This window comes from Lonchura striata, chromosome 5 (genome assembly GCF_050655825.1).
Source record: "Lonchura striata isolate lonStrDom1 chromosome 5, ASM5065582v1, whole genome shotgun sequence".
Lineage (NCBI taxonomy): Eukaryota > Metazoa > Chordata > Aves > Passeriformes > Estrildidae > Lonchura > Lonchura striata.
This window is the reverse complement of record NC_140707.1, coordinates 38,193,372-38,209,631: the sequence shown is the minus strand read 5'-3', so window position 1 is coordinate 38,209,631 and position 16,260 is coordinate 38,193,372. Positions and strand designations below refer to the sequence as shown.

At 39.1% G+C, this 16,260-nt stretch overlaps 1 protein-coding gene across 1 annotated transcript; it reads left to right on the top strand.

Annotated features, from left to right (window-relative positions):
* The first annotated feature begins 167 nt into the window (after positions 1–167).
* DNAL1 (dynein axonemal light chain 1) lies at positions 168–15,066 on the top strand. The gene is made up of 8 exons (XM_021533542.4): positions 168–205; positions 2,649–2,687; positions 5,194–5,303; positions 5,964–6,019; positions 7,504–7,559; positions 8,791–8,917; positions 9,344–9,487; positions 10,871–15,066. The coding sequence occupies exons 1-8, from the start codon at positions 203–205 to the stop codon at positions 10,966–10,968; spliced, it is 633 nt and encodes a 210-aa protein (XP_021389217.1). The 5' UTR covers positions 168–202; the 3' UTR covers positions 10,969–15,066.
* The last annotated feature ends 1,194 nt before the right edge of the window (positions 15,067–16,260 follow it).

The following is a 16,260-nucleotide window of genomic DNA, read 5'->3' as shown; positions in this document are numbered from 1 at the left end:
GGGCCGGGGCCGGGGCCGGGGCCGCGCCGGGGCCGGGGCCGCGCCGGGGCCGGGGCCGCGCCGGGGCCGGGGCCGCGCCGCGCCGGGGCCGGGGCCGCGCCGGGGCCGCTCCCACAAGGCGCCGCGGCCGCCGCGCGCGAGTTCCGGGCGGGGCGCTGCCCGCGCCCGTAGCAACCGGAGCGTTCGCGGTATCCACGGCGCCATGGTGAGTCCTGCGGCCGGGCGGCGCCGGGGCTCGGAGCGGGGCTCGGAGCGGGGCTCGGAGCGGCCCCCGGCCGGCGGTGGCGGCGAGGGGCGGCGCGGAGCAGCCCGGGCTCGGCGGGAGCGCCCGGGAGCAGCGCGGGCCGGGGCGGCGGCTGAGGCGGGGGCCGGTGGCCTGCTGCCGTGCCCCGGGAAAGGAAAGAGCGGAGTCACAAACCGCAAACCTCCGTAGTACGTGGTTTTAAGGCGGCAGTATCGGTGATCATACAGCGATTAGCTTGCTGTCTGTTGCTGTGCAATTCCGATTTCATCTATTTAAAATACAAATAAATGTCTACAAATACAGGCGAAGTGTCGCTGTTTTGCTTTTTACCGGGGGTCTAAATTTTGTGCATACTATGTGTCCACCCTCTATGTTTTACGGGGGGACATACATATATTTTTTTACAACTATTACTAGTACAGGAGTGGTTATTTTTCCCCTTCGGAAATTCTGTTTCTTGTTTCTACCATGTTAATGGTGACTCTTCAGAGTGACCACTGGTCACTTGGCATTTTGAATATTTTAAAATGAAGTATTATGACTTTCTTTTGACTAAATACCTGTAGAAAATTGTTCAATAAGCAGGTAGAAGAACCCTGCAGATAAGCTTTTTGGAGGAAGTTTCCCTCAAATACCCTCCCATGGCAGAAGATACTCTGATTTACCTACAGAAATTTCAAGTGCACCTCAAAGAAAATGAAATCCCTAATATGTGCTCACCAGATAACTTGCTGTGCTGATGTCCATGTTTTCATCCAATCAGCAGAGATAAGTCTACAGAGGTCAGGGAAGAAGCTTCTCCTTGTGCTCCCATGGATCAGTAGCTTTAAAGTCCAAACTGTTTTTAGGCATGCCTTTGAAACAGCAGCAGCCACTGATCTTATAAATGCATTTCTGCCTTCAACATGAGTGACTGAGATCATGTACCCAAATGCCATGGTGATTGGCTGCTATAATTATGCAAAAGACAATGAAATTTCTGTCCAAAAAACCCCAATTAACTTGAAGCCAGCTGTTTTTGTCTGCACACTGGTAACTGTTAATTGACTTGAATGAGGCTGTTGTAGTTGAAACTTAGGGATGCATGACCCAGAGGAGGTTATGCAGATGTTAATCTCTGGCAGACACTGGGGAGCTGCCATTGGGGGTCAAGTTTGCAGGTCATCTCCAATGAGACTTAGAGCTAGCTATCACTTGGTATAGACCAGATTGAAATGAATGCCTGTCAGTGGGCAGAAACAGCTGGAACATCTGGGGATGTCTAAATGGAGGTGCATGTTGATGTTTGAGGTGCATGCTCAGGCTCCCTGGTGTTGCTGGGTGTTCGGTGGCTGTGGCCTTTTCTTATATAAAGCTGTCTCAGCTGTTGCCTTATAAATTGCTGGGACCAGAGTTTCCTGTTGTCCAAAGTAAAGTACCCAACACTAAAACTCTGTGACTTGAGGTGGCTGCCTGTAAGATTTTTGGAGGAAGTTAGTTTGTTGCTTTTAACTTCTACAATGTATGAAGGGGTTATATATCTGATTACCTGAAAGGGTGCTTTTAATGCACACCTTGTAACAGCGATGCCAAAACTACAGTCTTCCTGTATTTGTAGAAAGAAGGCTGTTGATCACTGTTTGTAAAAGCTTGATCTCTGAAACCTTTTTAATCCCAAAGACATCTTGGAATATGTTTAATGTTTAGAGAAACATTAAACATGTTGTTTATATACTACTGTTTTGGATATCTTTATGTGGTTTCATTAAGACTCTGATGTGAGGTAGAAAAGTAAGAGTTAGAGACTACAGAAAGTTGGTCAGTGAGTCAGTCCTTAAAAAGCATCTCTCAGGTTTTTCCAAACCAAATAATAGATGTTTTCACATTGCATGGTGTAACTCAATGCAAAACAATTGGAAAGAAATTCCAAATATATATAATCTAGACTGTTCTTGAGTTTTGGCAAGATGTACCTCATTTTCTTCAGTGAATTTTAGGAGGCTGTATCATTTTCTGGTCACAGACTTGCTTTGAGGCAGGAAGTTGCTAATGCACAATAGAAAGTGTGAGGGCTTAAGAGCATTAGACTGCAATTTTCAACGCAGTAACTTCTTATGCCTTTAGATTGAATTTCACCATAAAAGCTAATAAGCAGTGTGCCATGGGGCAGAGAATGAGATCAAGAAGATAATGTCCTGACATTAAGCCTATTGTTTTCTTCCGAAAATACAGCAAAGTAACCCAGAAAACAAAATTACAGGACACTGAAGGGTTTCAACTCCTTTGATTTGGCTGACCCAAGTGGTGGAAGGGAGGCAAACAAGCAGGATATGGAGAGGGAAGGAAGAAGAAAAAGATTTGCAGTGAATGAGCCACTTAAAAAATTCAATGAATATTCATTCACTTAAGTTTGTTTCACTTTTAGGCAAAAGCAACAACCATCAAAGAAGCTCTAGCCAGATGGGTAAGTACTAGAACAGTGTCTAGCAGCGTAAGGTTTGACTGTATTCAGCTAATATTGTTTTTAAAACATTATGAGAAATATGTTTGCTTGAAACATCTGCTTTAAGAAGTTTCACAAAGTAAAATTATGATTACTGTTGTTGTATAGTACATTCTGTCACACTTTCTGTATGTTCCTGTTAAATTGATACAACTGGTATAGATTAGTCTGTTTTGCCCTCCTGCCTTGTTCTGTTGCATATGCATTGTCCTGAAGCCACAAAGAGTTTCAAAGTTGGGGATGTATTATGTTTTAAATATGCTCTGTTCACTTTACCCAAGTGCAGTCTTTCCCACAGAATAAACAAGCATGAAATTCTCACTGTACTGAATTCACTGAATTCAGTGAATCTTTTACATGTCTTTTGACATATGGTCCCTCATATTGTGCAAAGCTTAACTTGGAATGAGGTTCTTGGTTTTTTTTCTTCTTAAAGTACTCTGTTAATACAGAAGCTTATTTGTCTGGTTGTGGCTGACCTGGTCTTCCAGAAAGCTGGAAGACCAGGTCAAGGTCTTGTGTTGGCAAGGATGTGGATATAATGTGAAATGATGATGTAGGATGCTCAAGGATATAAAAAAAGTTTGTTTTTCCTCCCTCACTCTTTTTGCCTTCCAGAACTTCAGCTCCATGTTTCCTATTAACAGATTTATTTTTCATTTGCTCCTCTGTCACATGTCTCTTAGACAGAATCAGCCTGTGTCAGTGAGTTTCCATTTATGTTAGGCATAAAGTGCTGCATTTGTTTTTCTGTTCCAAGTTATTAGGGGTCGGTCTAAATGTTCCTTTTACTCTTCCTAAACTGGGTCTATGTGACTTGTACAATTGCATTTGGTGTTGTGTTGCATTCTGAGTGTTTTTCTCCCCTCTGCCCTACAGCCAGGGTGACATTAGTTAAATCAAAGCAACTTGAAATCAAAGCAGCTTCAACTTGGCAAACATGTTACCTGTTCTTATAAAAACATGTCTGTTGTACCTATATTTTCTCTGTGGGATATTGTGGCTGTGCAGCTGCTTCCAGAAGTACTTGGCAATCTGGATGAATTTTCTTCCTGAAGGTGCTCACTGCTGGCCTAGTCTGTGTTGGAAGCTCTCTCCCTTCCATGTTTTTAAGGAAAAATGTATTTTGTTGGTATAAGCTCATAGATTACAAACTGAGTGTAAATACAAACAGATACAGTACTGTTGTTAGAAAAGAAAATGGAAGTTTCACATTGATATAATTACTTTGTTTGAACATGTATCACCATATTCCAGCAAAACATCTGATGTGCTTATTTGCTAAATCACTAATTTTTAGTAAAAACACTGTCACACTGAATTTGGATGGAAACTGGAATACAAATAAATGTACAAGACAACATGATTTTTTAAAAATTAAGTTTTCTGAAGTATTTTGGATGCATAAGAGGAAAAACAATGTTATCAAAACCTGATGTTCCTCTGTGGGATACTAAAAGACTTATGGCATATGATTAATTTAATTACAAAGTAGCCATATCAACTGTGGCACACTCAGCTTTTCAGTACACACTACTCTTTTCAGTAGATGCATGAAATGGAGGAGGAAATAGAACTCCTTGTTTTGAAAGCACCCAAGATTTCTCCATTGTTAATGGACTTCCAGTTCTTGCACCGAACACTGAACTGACAAAATGCTCCCTTTGTGCTGTCAGGGAGGCAGCTGTCAAAACTGCTCCTACTCTCTAAACAGATACTTGTTCCAAGTGTTTAGTCAATAACTGACATCACTTCAGAATTTTAAAAGCTTTAATTGACCATATTTTTTAATAAACCTAAATGCCAAAGTTGTGTCCATTTTTCCAAGGCTCTGAATTATCAGCCTAGGTTGTAAATGGGAAATCTGTCTTTTGCTATATTCTCTAAAGCGTGACATCTTCCCTCACTCTTTTTTAATGGCTAATTAGATTTTTTTCTTTTATTCCTAATGCTGTGAATCTGTTGATTCTCCCCCAGAACACACTCCCCTGTGTTCAGTTTGTGCTGTGAGCTGAGAATGAGTTCTGAGATTTCTGGGTGAAGTGAGAAGGAGACTTTTCTGTCAGAACTTTTAAATCTGCTTCTGCTCTAGACTGGCCCTAGTTGAGGTTTATGGATATATGTCAGTCTCCATGGAAATACCTTAATCCAGAATTTTAGCCTTCCATCTATTTTCCATTCTTTTTGGCAGATGACTCCTTTACTGAATTGCTGAAGTGTTACACAACTTTTAAAAAACAGCATATGTAATGTATGTTATTTTGATATCTTGAAAATAAGCTAGCTTTACCCTTTTTATACCACACTAGCAGGAATCTTAATAACAGCACTCAAAATACTTTTTCTTTCCAGTAGTATGTTGGAATTCCTTCTATAGTATTCACTTTTAGAGTAATTCTTTTAGTGTAGTAGTTTTTGGTAATTGCATGTAGCAGTGAGTCTCTTCCTCACCTTGTCTTTTCTTTAGGAAGAGAAAAGTGGCCAGAAGGCTTCAGAGGCAAAAGAAGTGAAACTGTACGGGCAGGTTCCTCCTGTGGAAAAGATGGATAGCGCTCTCTCCGCACTTGTTAACTGCGAGTAAGTTCAATTAAAAACATGTTGGAAACAAAATATTCTCCTTTCTTCATTTCAGTTTTTCTGCTGTCCACTGCAAATATGTGTTTACTGTGTTTGTGTGCCTTCAAAGCAGCAACTTTATCTTCTTTTTTCCTTAACCAAGCTTCTCTTTCTGTACACAATTGCCCTTTGTAATTCAAAGACCCCTGTAACTTAACTCAGAAGCTGTTAGGGTAGATTCTGTATTAATATTTGTCCCTAGAAAATGATATACTGTTTATCAGTATATAATTACAGATTTGTGTTTGGAGTCTATCGGCTAAATGGCATGTTTATGATCCACTCCAAAATTCATGGGAAAGAAGAGGCAATTTGAACAGACTTTCAGAAGGAGATTAGAGTAATTTCAGAAATAAATATCCATGCATTTTATAAGGTTAGGCATCAAAAGATAATCCAATATTTCATGTAAGTAACTCATGGTACTTTCCCAAAGCTACATAAAGTTGAAGAAATCTTAATGGTATGAGGATATTTTGAGTCTGTTAGACATACAGTTAGTTTACCATCTAATGAGACAAGAACATATAATTATTTCTAATGCAGTGGTGTTGGGACATGGAACTCTTCCAATGCAGTGATCCCTTATACACTGTGAATCAATTATTCTTTCTTTTAAAGGAAACTATCACTGTCTACAAACTGCATTGACAGAATCGCCAACTTGAACAACCTAAGTAAGTGACAAGCCAGCTGTCCATTATGTTTGTTTTCTAGTTGCCTGGTTAGGAGATATACCATCATTAGTTACATGTGTCCAGCTTTATTTATACCTGTTATTATTCGTTTTTATTCCCTCCTCATAGAACATTACAAGTGACCTTTAAAATGACCAGTCTTACTGGCAATGCATGCTGAACAGCCATGGTTATTGCAGCAGGTATCCCTGCACTAGCCTTGACAGTTGTCTCACAGTGCAACAATCAAAAAATTCCATTCACTAAGCACTTCAGTACCTTTCCATGGGCCTTGCCATGCTATTCAACACCTAATCAGTTCTAAAGTGATGTCATCACCATTTTCCATGTTGCTGATGAAGACAGTCTGCCATTCAACAACTCTACAAATGCATTATTGGTTGCAGTGAGGTTGGAGTATTATAGACCTGGATGGAAAAAATGTCATTCCACTTTGCAGAGGATTGGATATATTTGGTTTCATTTTATTCATACTTTATATATGGATGTGCCACCTGTCTAGAAGTAGAGCTTCTCTTTCTTGGACAACTGTCTTTGAAACTCTTAGGTTACTGACTTTGGAACAGAAGTCTTAATGGTCTGTCCTCAAGACTTTGACTGTGGCATGAGGCTGGCAAAGAGCCGCAAGTTTTGAAGTCAAGCTTCCAGGCTTTTCTGTTCCTATTAAAATGCCAGTTGTATAGATAAGAAACCTGGAATCTCATCCTTTCCAACTGCACACCAAGAGATCTGCCAAAGAACTTGATAAACTTATTATTTGCATAATAAGCTCAGACTTGAAAAGATTTGGAAATACTAGTTAGGGAAAAATATTCCAGTAGTTTTTCAAAATAACTGTTCTGTAATACTTCAATTGAGTATTCAATTGAGTATCATGAGAAAAAATAATTAAGCAGTTATACATAGAAGTGAAACCAATAATTTTTTTTAGTGGGATAAAACCTTAAATGCCTTTAAAGCATCCTAAATATTTATATTAATGTAGATTCAAAACATCCAGTCTATACCAAGTATTTGATGCTAAAGCCAGACAAACTAGACCTAAGCTGAATGTCTCTCATCAGGCATCTATAAGGCAGCTTTATATGCTGCCTCTAGTATAGAAACCAAATCTGATACCTTAAAATAAGATCAGAACCACTTTTGCCTAGAGAATAAGTGATATGAATTATGTAAGACCAAAAGAAGCAAGTCAGCAGTCAGAATTCAGGTGCAAGGTTAAATAATAGTTTTTTGTTCAGTTTTTATCAAAACTGAATTTCAACTAGATAACCTACACACTAGCAGCTTTGTAATCGTTTAGGTCAGAAGGTTTTGTTTCTGTTAGGTTGTTCTTTCTTAAGGCAGCCTGTTCAGAGTGCAATTTGTAAATAGAATATGGTATTTTACCTGACTTACAGCATCTTCTTATTTTAAAGAAACCCTGTTTATTAACAAGATTTTTTTTTTTTAATTTATTACAGAAAACTTGAGGATTCTGTCTTTGGGAAGAAATAACATAAAGAACTTGAATGGATTGGTATGTGCTTTTTAGTATCAATATTTCACTAACAAAATAGAATATGAGGTTATTTCCCTGTGGTCATACAAGTCTTTGCTGAATTCAATAAAATTAAGTGAATTAAAAGGTTAGGCACTAATCTTTTATATTCTCCTTTTGCTGTCATCTGTTCACCCTCTTACTTCTGAATTTTCAGATAGTTGTTCACTTTTTTTGGTTCAAATTCTCTTTATATTTGGAAATTTTTCTACCTTAATTTACTACACTTAAAAATTTTAGAAAGAGAGATTTTCTTATCTTTATTAAAGATAATCAGAACATATATTTGAAAATTGCTGTATATCTGTAAAGCCATTTAAATTCCGCTGGCTTTAGATGAATATAATTCCTGCAGACTTTCTGCATGCAGAATTTTGTACCTGAAGATACTGAGGCTGTGCTTCTTTAATACAAATATTGGCAGTCCTGTAAAAACAGACTTCCTCAAAGTCAGCCCCTTGTATGTTAACTGGCACCTGGAACGGTATGGCTTTAGAGTTGATGGTGGCAGGACTGAGTCTACCTAGTAGGGGAAAATTAATTGAGGAAAAAAATTGATCAATTTTGTTACATTTGAATTCAGGCCAGAATAACACTTTTTTCAATCAGTATTTTTAAAATGAATATATAAATTATTTTCTTTCTCAAGAGATAAGGTTTCGACTCAGAGATGTTCTGACCTTCAGAGATGGCATCTCTTAAGTGTGAAAGGCAGAGTTAGTGTGTAATGACTGGTTTAAAAAAACCTCTCTTTTGAGAGAATTAGGAATGGGATTTCTGGCCAGCAGATACAAATATACCAGAATATACCAGAAGGAATAATGCTCTCACACTGTATAACATCCCTTCCAAAGCAGTTGTTGAATTGAATTCTCTTCACACATGCTTGCAGTGCACAAGTAGGCAGATTAGTGTCCTCTGCCCCTATGCTTTAAGAATTACTGCAGCCAGCTACATCTTGTTTCATTCCAGTATAGCAATTTATGTCCTTCTTACATATATTTGCATATATAACTTTGCCTTTTGATTCCCATGAGCATTTGCAATGCCTAATAATTAGGGACCTGCTTAAAAGGAAATTAGGACCAATATACCTTAGTATTTTCTCACATGGGAGAAGGTGATTCTTCACCTGTAGAAGTTGAAGAAAGAGTATGAATAATAAGGAAGATGTACTTCCGCTTATCTGAGTAGTCCTGTCATTTTCCAGGAGGCAGTTGCTGAAACTTTAGAGGAACTGTGGATCTCATACAACTTAATTGAGAAACTGAGGGGTATCCGTGTAATGAAGAAACTGAAGGTTCTTTATATGTCAAATAATTTGGTGAAAGACTGGGGTAAGCCAAACATCTCTATTCTGTAGAGACTTCTGTAAGTGTGGTGAATGCATGAGTTAAGTCACCAAGTGAAAAATAGTGCTCGCAAGAACTCATGGAGTATCTCATGGAGCTTTGATTGTAACTGACAAGCCTGCAGACATGTGCAAAATCCCTAAACACCCACTCATGCAAGAGAATAAAAATAGTTAGAATACTGAATTTAACTTCTAAGTCCAATTAAGTTCATGCTTTGAATCATCTTTCTCCAAACTCTCTTAAAGCACATCACTGTTCTTTAACCTGACACCAGTTAGAGCCCAAGCAGTCCCTCTCCTGTTTATCCCATGCTCTTTATGTTTGCACTGAGTGTGAAAGGAATGTGTGGTGCAGCTGTACTTTCCATGTTCCACAATCTGGTTAGTGTTTTCACCTTTGTGGTTGCAGCAGAGTTTGTGAGACTGGCAGAGCTGCCAGTACTAGAGGAGCTGGTGTTTGTAGGCAATCCACTACAAGAGAAATTTGCTGCTGATCAGAGCAGTTGGATTGAAGAAGCAACCAAACGGGTACCCAACCTGAAAAAGCTGGATGGTGAGTTTGGGGCATGAGGCAATTGGGTTGAGTTAAAAGCTTAATATAAAGACAACCACGGGAAATTAAACATAACCTCAGAGATTCATTTGTGTGCCCATTAAATTAATATTCCTCCCTCCTCTTCAGAGTTATTCACTGAAGAGGAAGTAGTTACTGAGATCCTGGCCACAATGTTTGATGGATTTTGGAGTGCTAAATCCAAGTGGTCTTGCAACCTACAGTTGGGCATTATTCCATAGTTACCCAAGTAGTTTTATCAAATACCTAATAGGGAATGGAAAGATTTAGCATTAAATAAGTTAACAAGGCTTTCATCTGCCAAGTTGAATTAGTTTTCCCAACAAAAGAGGTGACATGAGAGAATGGAGATAGACAGGGATATATTCTGGCTTGCTTTTGATGCAAGGGCAAATTTTCAAAACTGCATGCAAATTTCCTAAATGCCTGAATATGCAATAAGCCTCAATTTGTGAGCTGTCCTCTCCTATTTAAGACACTGGTATGAAAAGATATTCAACCATTTAGTTACTAAAAATTAGATAATTTTGAAATCTGCTTTAAAATATGTTAATTCCTGTAAATGGAGATGTTAGCTGTTCACTATTATCCCCTGTTTATTAAAGCAATGAAGGGGAGAGCAGGAGTGGTTACACTAACACAGAGTCAGAATAACAGCAGGGAAGGGAAGAGTGGAAGCATGCCAACAAAAGGTGACAGCTTCACTACAGGGGGTGGTGGATGGGAAGTCTATTACCAGACTCTATCTAAAACCAGATCAACTACAGTAAAAAAAAATTATTAGAAAGTGGAAACCTGATGAGAGATTTGCACTGCTAGGAACGACGGCCTGCAGTTGTCCATTTGCTTTGTAATAGGAGAAGTTTTGAATGTAAAACACCAAAAAAAAAAAGAATAGGGCACATATTTGTGGGCAAAAAGTGCCCTTGGTAGAATAAGGTTAGACTTACTAACCACACTAAAACTTGGGCACATATGTCAGGAAAAGGCAGCACAAAATAGGGGCCCCACAAGAGAAGGGTGATGTGCTGATTGGTTGTTAGCAGTTGAACTGACTTGGTGCATCTCCCAGAGACCAAGTGAGGCTGATCTTTGCAGAACATAATTTAGTACCTTTTTATTCCCTGTTACCCAAGAGGTTGGAAAAACATCCAACAGAGGAGCTCATAAGTTGAAGACTTTTCTAGTTAAGACCAGTTGAGGTATGTGGAAGTTGATGTTGGTTAGAAACAGGCAGGAAATACAACTCCTGACTCTTTCCAAAAGGACAGATAATTCATCATTCAGATAAGATCATAATTGCAGGTAGATCATAATTAACTATGTCTTCCTCTTCTTCTTTTCCTATTTTTTTCCTCCTAGGTACCTTAGTTGTTAAAGGAGAAGAGGAAGAAGGAGCAGAAGGAGCAGAAGGAGCAGAAGAAGCAGAAGGAGCAGAAGGAGCAGAAGGAGGAAACTGATGACACTTTCTTATTGCGTATTAAATTATTAAAGTATCTCCAGATAGCTTTGCACATAAACTTTTATAAAAGTATTTGTTTTGAAGGAAATCTTTGGGCAGTTTTTAAAAGACCAGCTTATCTCTCCACAGTCTCTCACCCAAAGAGTTAGTTACCAAAAATTGCTCACACTGGTTTTGTCAAGCTTATGACACCTTCTGTAGAGACTAGTGGAGCTGAGTTTACCTGCTGTTTGGCTAGCAAGAGATTTTTATTTAAATTGATACATAGCTATTTTTAACTCCTGATTAGTGGTGCTTGTTGTTCACTCTTGGGTTATTGGTGCTGCTGGCCAATATTGAATTGGAAAGTCTGAGGCCAGAAGAACAATGTTGTGGTTTAGAGACACCTGACGAGCTTTGTTGTGTTTCATTTTGTCATGGGACTTCCTCAATATTTTTAATATGTGAATTTGCCTGTTCATTCCATGAAGTATTATGCCAAACAGGCCCAGTGGTTGCAGACATACGCACAAAAAACATACTGGTCTGATGAGTGCTTGTTCCTGGCCTTAAGTCTTGAAATGGGCTTCTCACATTGGAACTCAACTGCATTGCTTAGAAGGCCATGTCCAACTTATATATTTATTTATTTTTAAGAGGCAGTGGGAATTCATTGCATGGTTTCTGTAAGACTAAAATACCTGCTAACTTTGGGTTTTATCTCTTACTAAGACATTATATTAGATTGGAATATGTGGCCTATTAGCTTACAGCTCTTGTCTGGCTTTGGATTGGGTCACTGGTGGACATAATCCTTCTCAGCTCTGGAATCTTCCTGTAACTAAGGAGGCTGATAGTAACAGAGAAACTAACATCAAACAGAAGACCTGGGCTCGAGGACAGAAAATTTTGATTTTGGGGATACTAACTTTTTGTGAAAGCACAGGTATAAGCAGTGAGAGAAAGTAGTGGGGATGATGTAGTTAGTGGGGATGAAGAGAAGAGAAGAGAAGAGAAGAGAAGAGAAGAGAAGAGAAGAGAAGAGAAGAGAAGAGAAGAGAAGAGAAGAGAAGAGAAGAGAAGAGAAGAGAAGAGAAGAGAAGAGAAGAGAAGAGAAGAGAAGAGAAGAGAAGAGAAGAGAGAAGAGAGAAGAGAGAAGAGAAGAGAAGAGAAGAGAAGAGAAGAGAAGAGAAGAGAAGAGAAGAGAAGAGAAGAGAAGAGAAGAGAAGAGAAGAGAGATTGGTAAAAAAAGTATTGAAGAGGTACTGAATGTGCTATATTGCAGGGTAACCAGTTTTAGTGAAGCCCCCTTATGTGGCTATTTCTAGTGAAAAGCAGTAAACAATGATGAAGACATACCTGATTGCACTGTGGGATGCCAATAGTGCAGTTTTAATTCTTCTTTTTAAAGAATAGATGGAATCACCTGAGTAGATTTTTCTGCAGTTCTTTTTTGTTTTTTTAACAAGCTTTTCTTCCAATTTGTGGTACCATCTTTTTTTTTAAATTGAAGTGACAACACGTATATCTGCTGGTTCCAACCCAGGCATAGGAGGGACAGGGTCAGAATGCCACTCTTAGTTGTTTGTTCGTGAAGGTGTGGCAGGAGTGTGGAGAAATCTTGGAGGACAAGTTCAGAGATGAAATGGTAGAATTGGTCCAGGCAACAGTGGTACAGATCTCAAGCTCCAAGTATAATTGTTGTAGGCAATTCTCTGAATCAGTTTCTAAGTGAACACTGTGAAGTAAATTACAAGACAATCACAGTTTTGTTTCAATATATTGCTACTTAATCTGTGATTATTGGAGGAATTCTAAAGCATTCTGATTTAAATTGGCATTTGCTGAAGAGGTTTGAGTTTGGTTTGGATCCATTACTAAAAGTAAGGTCATGAGCACAATGGCAAAAACTCTGGACATTCTTCACTCAGCACAAACTATTTCCAGGCAGCTGTTCTCTTTACTAGAAACTACTTTCTTAGTTAGCTAGTTCACTGAGTCTAGACAATTACATTTTTGTTTGTTATTTCTTTAGAAGTATTCCCCTAGCTTTATCATGAGTAAAGGCAGCAATGACCAAGAAGCACCATGGAGGAGTGTCATTTCACATGTCTTTTGAAGCCAAGCCATTCTGTTCACTTGCAGTCAACCACTCTTGGCAAGGTGGGTGTGCTTTGGCAGTACAGAGCCCATGGCACACACGTGCCCTGCTGGCCCCATCTGCTGGGGTGGCCCACAGGAGATTGGCTGTGCCCTTGACCACTGTAGTCAGTGTGGCTCACGCGAGCCAGAGCTTGACTGACTCAAAACTTGCCTTCTGAATGTTCCCAACAAGCAGAAATGCCAGATTCATCTCTGTGTTTGGAGATATTGACCACATGGTGCTCTTCTCCTAGTGCTTGGCCACAAAGTGGTTGCAGCTGTGGACCTGGTCTCTCCCAGCACAGCTGCAAGTAGTGTGTATGGCTGGGTTAGCTCCACACATGCTTGTGACAGGAGGAAAAGGGAGTGACGAGCACAGTCCAATACCAAGTAATCCTGCTGGTTGATTCTTTAAATATGGCCTAAGTCTGTGCATTTCTGAAGGTTATGTTAGATACAGCACTTGCTCTACACTTTGGCTATATCAGGGCATTCTGAGAGCAGAATAGAAACTTAGTGTTCTGACTATGTTGTAATGATTGAAATGAAACACAGATCCATTGACAAGCTGTGAGGGATAAGAGCAGTTCCTGGCTCTTGAAAGTGATGAGTAGAAGCTACATCTACAGTAATCAGTCCAAAATTATTGTAGGTGGTGGTAGAGCTGGGTGGATTGTGTGGCCCACTGGCATTGGTGCTTTCCACAGATGAAATGGCACAAATTCTCTAGCTCTTTTCTTTGGGGGCTGCATTATAAATACCAAAAAAAAAGGGGAAAAAAAATCATTGTTGAAGAAAGGGAGCATCAAGTCTTAGAATATAATTAAAAACCCTTCTGATAAAAACTGTCAGTCTCATTGAAACAATACAGTAAGAGTAGAATTGGCTGTGGCTTTTCTTTGTCAGGAGATGCTTTGTCTCAAAGCTAGTATCTTCACTTTACCTTGCTTTGTCTGATGAGTCATGATTACTCTCAAGAACAAAACAACCTCCCCAAACTATTTCTCCTCCAAAATTTTCCTAAATTTTTTAATTTGCACTTTAAAATTAGGCACTGGATGTGATGGAAGTCATAGAGAGGTGGTAGAATTAAAACAGCTGGTTTGCATATTGGTGATGCTACACAATGCTATGTATAAGGGGACAGTGACACCTTGGCCTGTGCCCCCACAGGAACATTAGAGTGAGATGCTGGAAGGCCTGGCTTTCACTTGTGCACCTGCTGTTCCCTATCACACCACATCCAGCGAAGCAGTAAGCACGCTATTATTCATGAATGAATGGAGCACCCATATAAAATGTGCAAGCCATGTGGAATTCTGCTTTTCCCAGTGAAGTTACAGAGGACTAGCATCCACTTTATTCCTTAGAGAAATATCCTAAAATTAAATTAGTGGTAGAAACTAGCTAGGTTTTTTGCTTGCCTGTTGGCACACTCACCTGTGTTCAAAGAGCTGATTGATGTATGCAGTGATTATTGAGAACTGGTGGGAAAATGACAGAAGAGACCTGAGAACCAGCAGATGACTCAGGTTACACTAGAAGTAGGCTCATCTAGAAAAACTTCCAAGCAAGAGAGCACTTTTAACATCCCCTTTGGCAATCTTTTGTATACAGTAATTTTGTAGCATGAGAAGCTGTTAAATTTGCTGTGTTTAAATTATTTAGGCCTATATTTATAAATGTTATTCTGTGAAAGTTGTTCAAAAATAATATAACCTTATTTTATACAAATGTCTTTGGCTGATGTGTAATGAAATAGTTCAGCTTGTGAAGAGTATTTGGAAATTAAATTTCATTTTCATGAAACGTTCCTGGCTGCTCAGGAAGCAATGTATTTAGAGTATGATAGCATGTAAATGCTGTTCCTTATTGCCTCTATATTTTAGAATAGAAAATAACTTCAGGCTTTAAAAATGCTGATATATTGTGATTGTTGTCATCTGATACATAAATATTTTTTAATCTTTTAAGACATTGGTTGTCAGAATTTGTTCTTAGGTCCTAAGAGAAAAGTCTACTACTGCTGTATGTGGAAAAATATCCAGGTAAGTTAGAAAAAATAGCTGGTTTCTTCACGACAAAATTCACTTTGAATTTAAATTCTATTAACAATAATATACAATCAGTTCCATTAAACCCAGACAGGGAAAGGCTAACTGATTCAAAGACTTCTCTAATAGAAACTTCAGCCTTGAGTAGACCATGTCACTGAATTGTAATTTCAAAACTCTGTATAAAGAAAATTCTTCCTACCCCACAGTCCACAGCAGTTGGTCTCAATAATGACAAGAGCAGCATCCTACCGTGATGGTTGTAATGCTGTTTAGAAAGCATATAGGGAGTTACTGCCGAACTCCTCACAGTACCACTAACTCAAAGCTTACTAGTCACTAAAATGCTTTATTAGGTTCCTTTCAGTAGCTGAAATAACTTCCAGAAGCTTGGACTTAGATCCAGTAGTTAAAAAAAGAGAGAACCCAAATTGGTCCAAATGTGTGGGGTTTTTGATTGTCCAAGGTTTGTTTGCACAGCCTCAGATTTAGTGCAAAGTACTAAACTTCAGCATTTTTGTCAGCTGGCTTTGACAGGGATGCAAATGCATGACTTAAAGCCTTAAAGTCCTGGTCTGTTATCTCAAATGAAGGCTTCAGTGTTACCTATTCCTTCACACACCAAGCAAAATAATTTTTTCTCCAAATGTCATTGCTGATCAACTGCCACAGGCACAGGATTAAACTAAAGCAGGATTAAACTAAAACTAAACTGAGCTGAAAAAATTAGTGTTTTCATGTTTTGGGCTGAGTCTTTCTCCTGCCATCTTTGCCAAAAATATTGAAATTAAAAGGTCAGCATAAATTAACAGGTGTGCTGCCTTAGATCCTAAGTGCAATCTCGCAGGAGTCCAGTCAGGCACTGGCACATTTCTGCCATCTGCTTTATGTAGCATTTGTAGCTTTTAAAGACATCATACCCACAGGTGTGAGAACACCTGTGTAGCCCAGTTAACTAAAAGGCAAAGTACCAAAACAGAAGGTAGGATAGATGAGGATTGAGGATAGATGCAAGCGTATTTAAAATCCACAGCAAGGTATCCAACTGGTGCCAAAAGAAACAAAATACATACTGTGTAACAAAACCTGTTAAATATCCCCCCCCCTCGATTCAG

What these genes read in the sequence shown, in the direction of transcription:
- DNAL1 (XM_021533542.4), top strand. An exon ending in TAATTTGGTGAAAGACTGGG is followed by an intron (nt 8,918 to 9,343) that starts GTAAGCCAAACA and finishes TTGTGGTTGCAG; the next exon opens with CAGAGTTTGTGAGACTGGCA. An exon ending in CAACCTGAAAAAGCTGGATG is followed by an intron (nt 9,488 to 10,870) that starts GTGAGTTTGGGG and finishes TTTTCCTCCTAG; the next exon opens with GTACCTTAGTTGTTAAAGGA.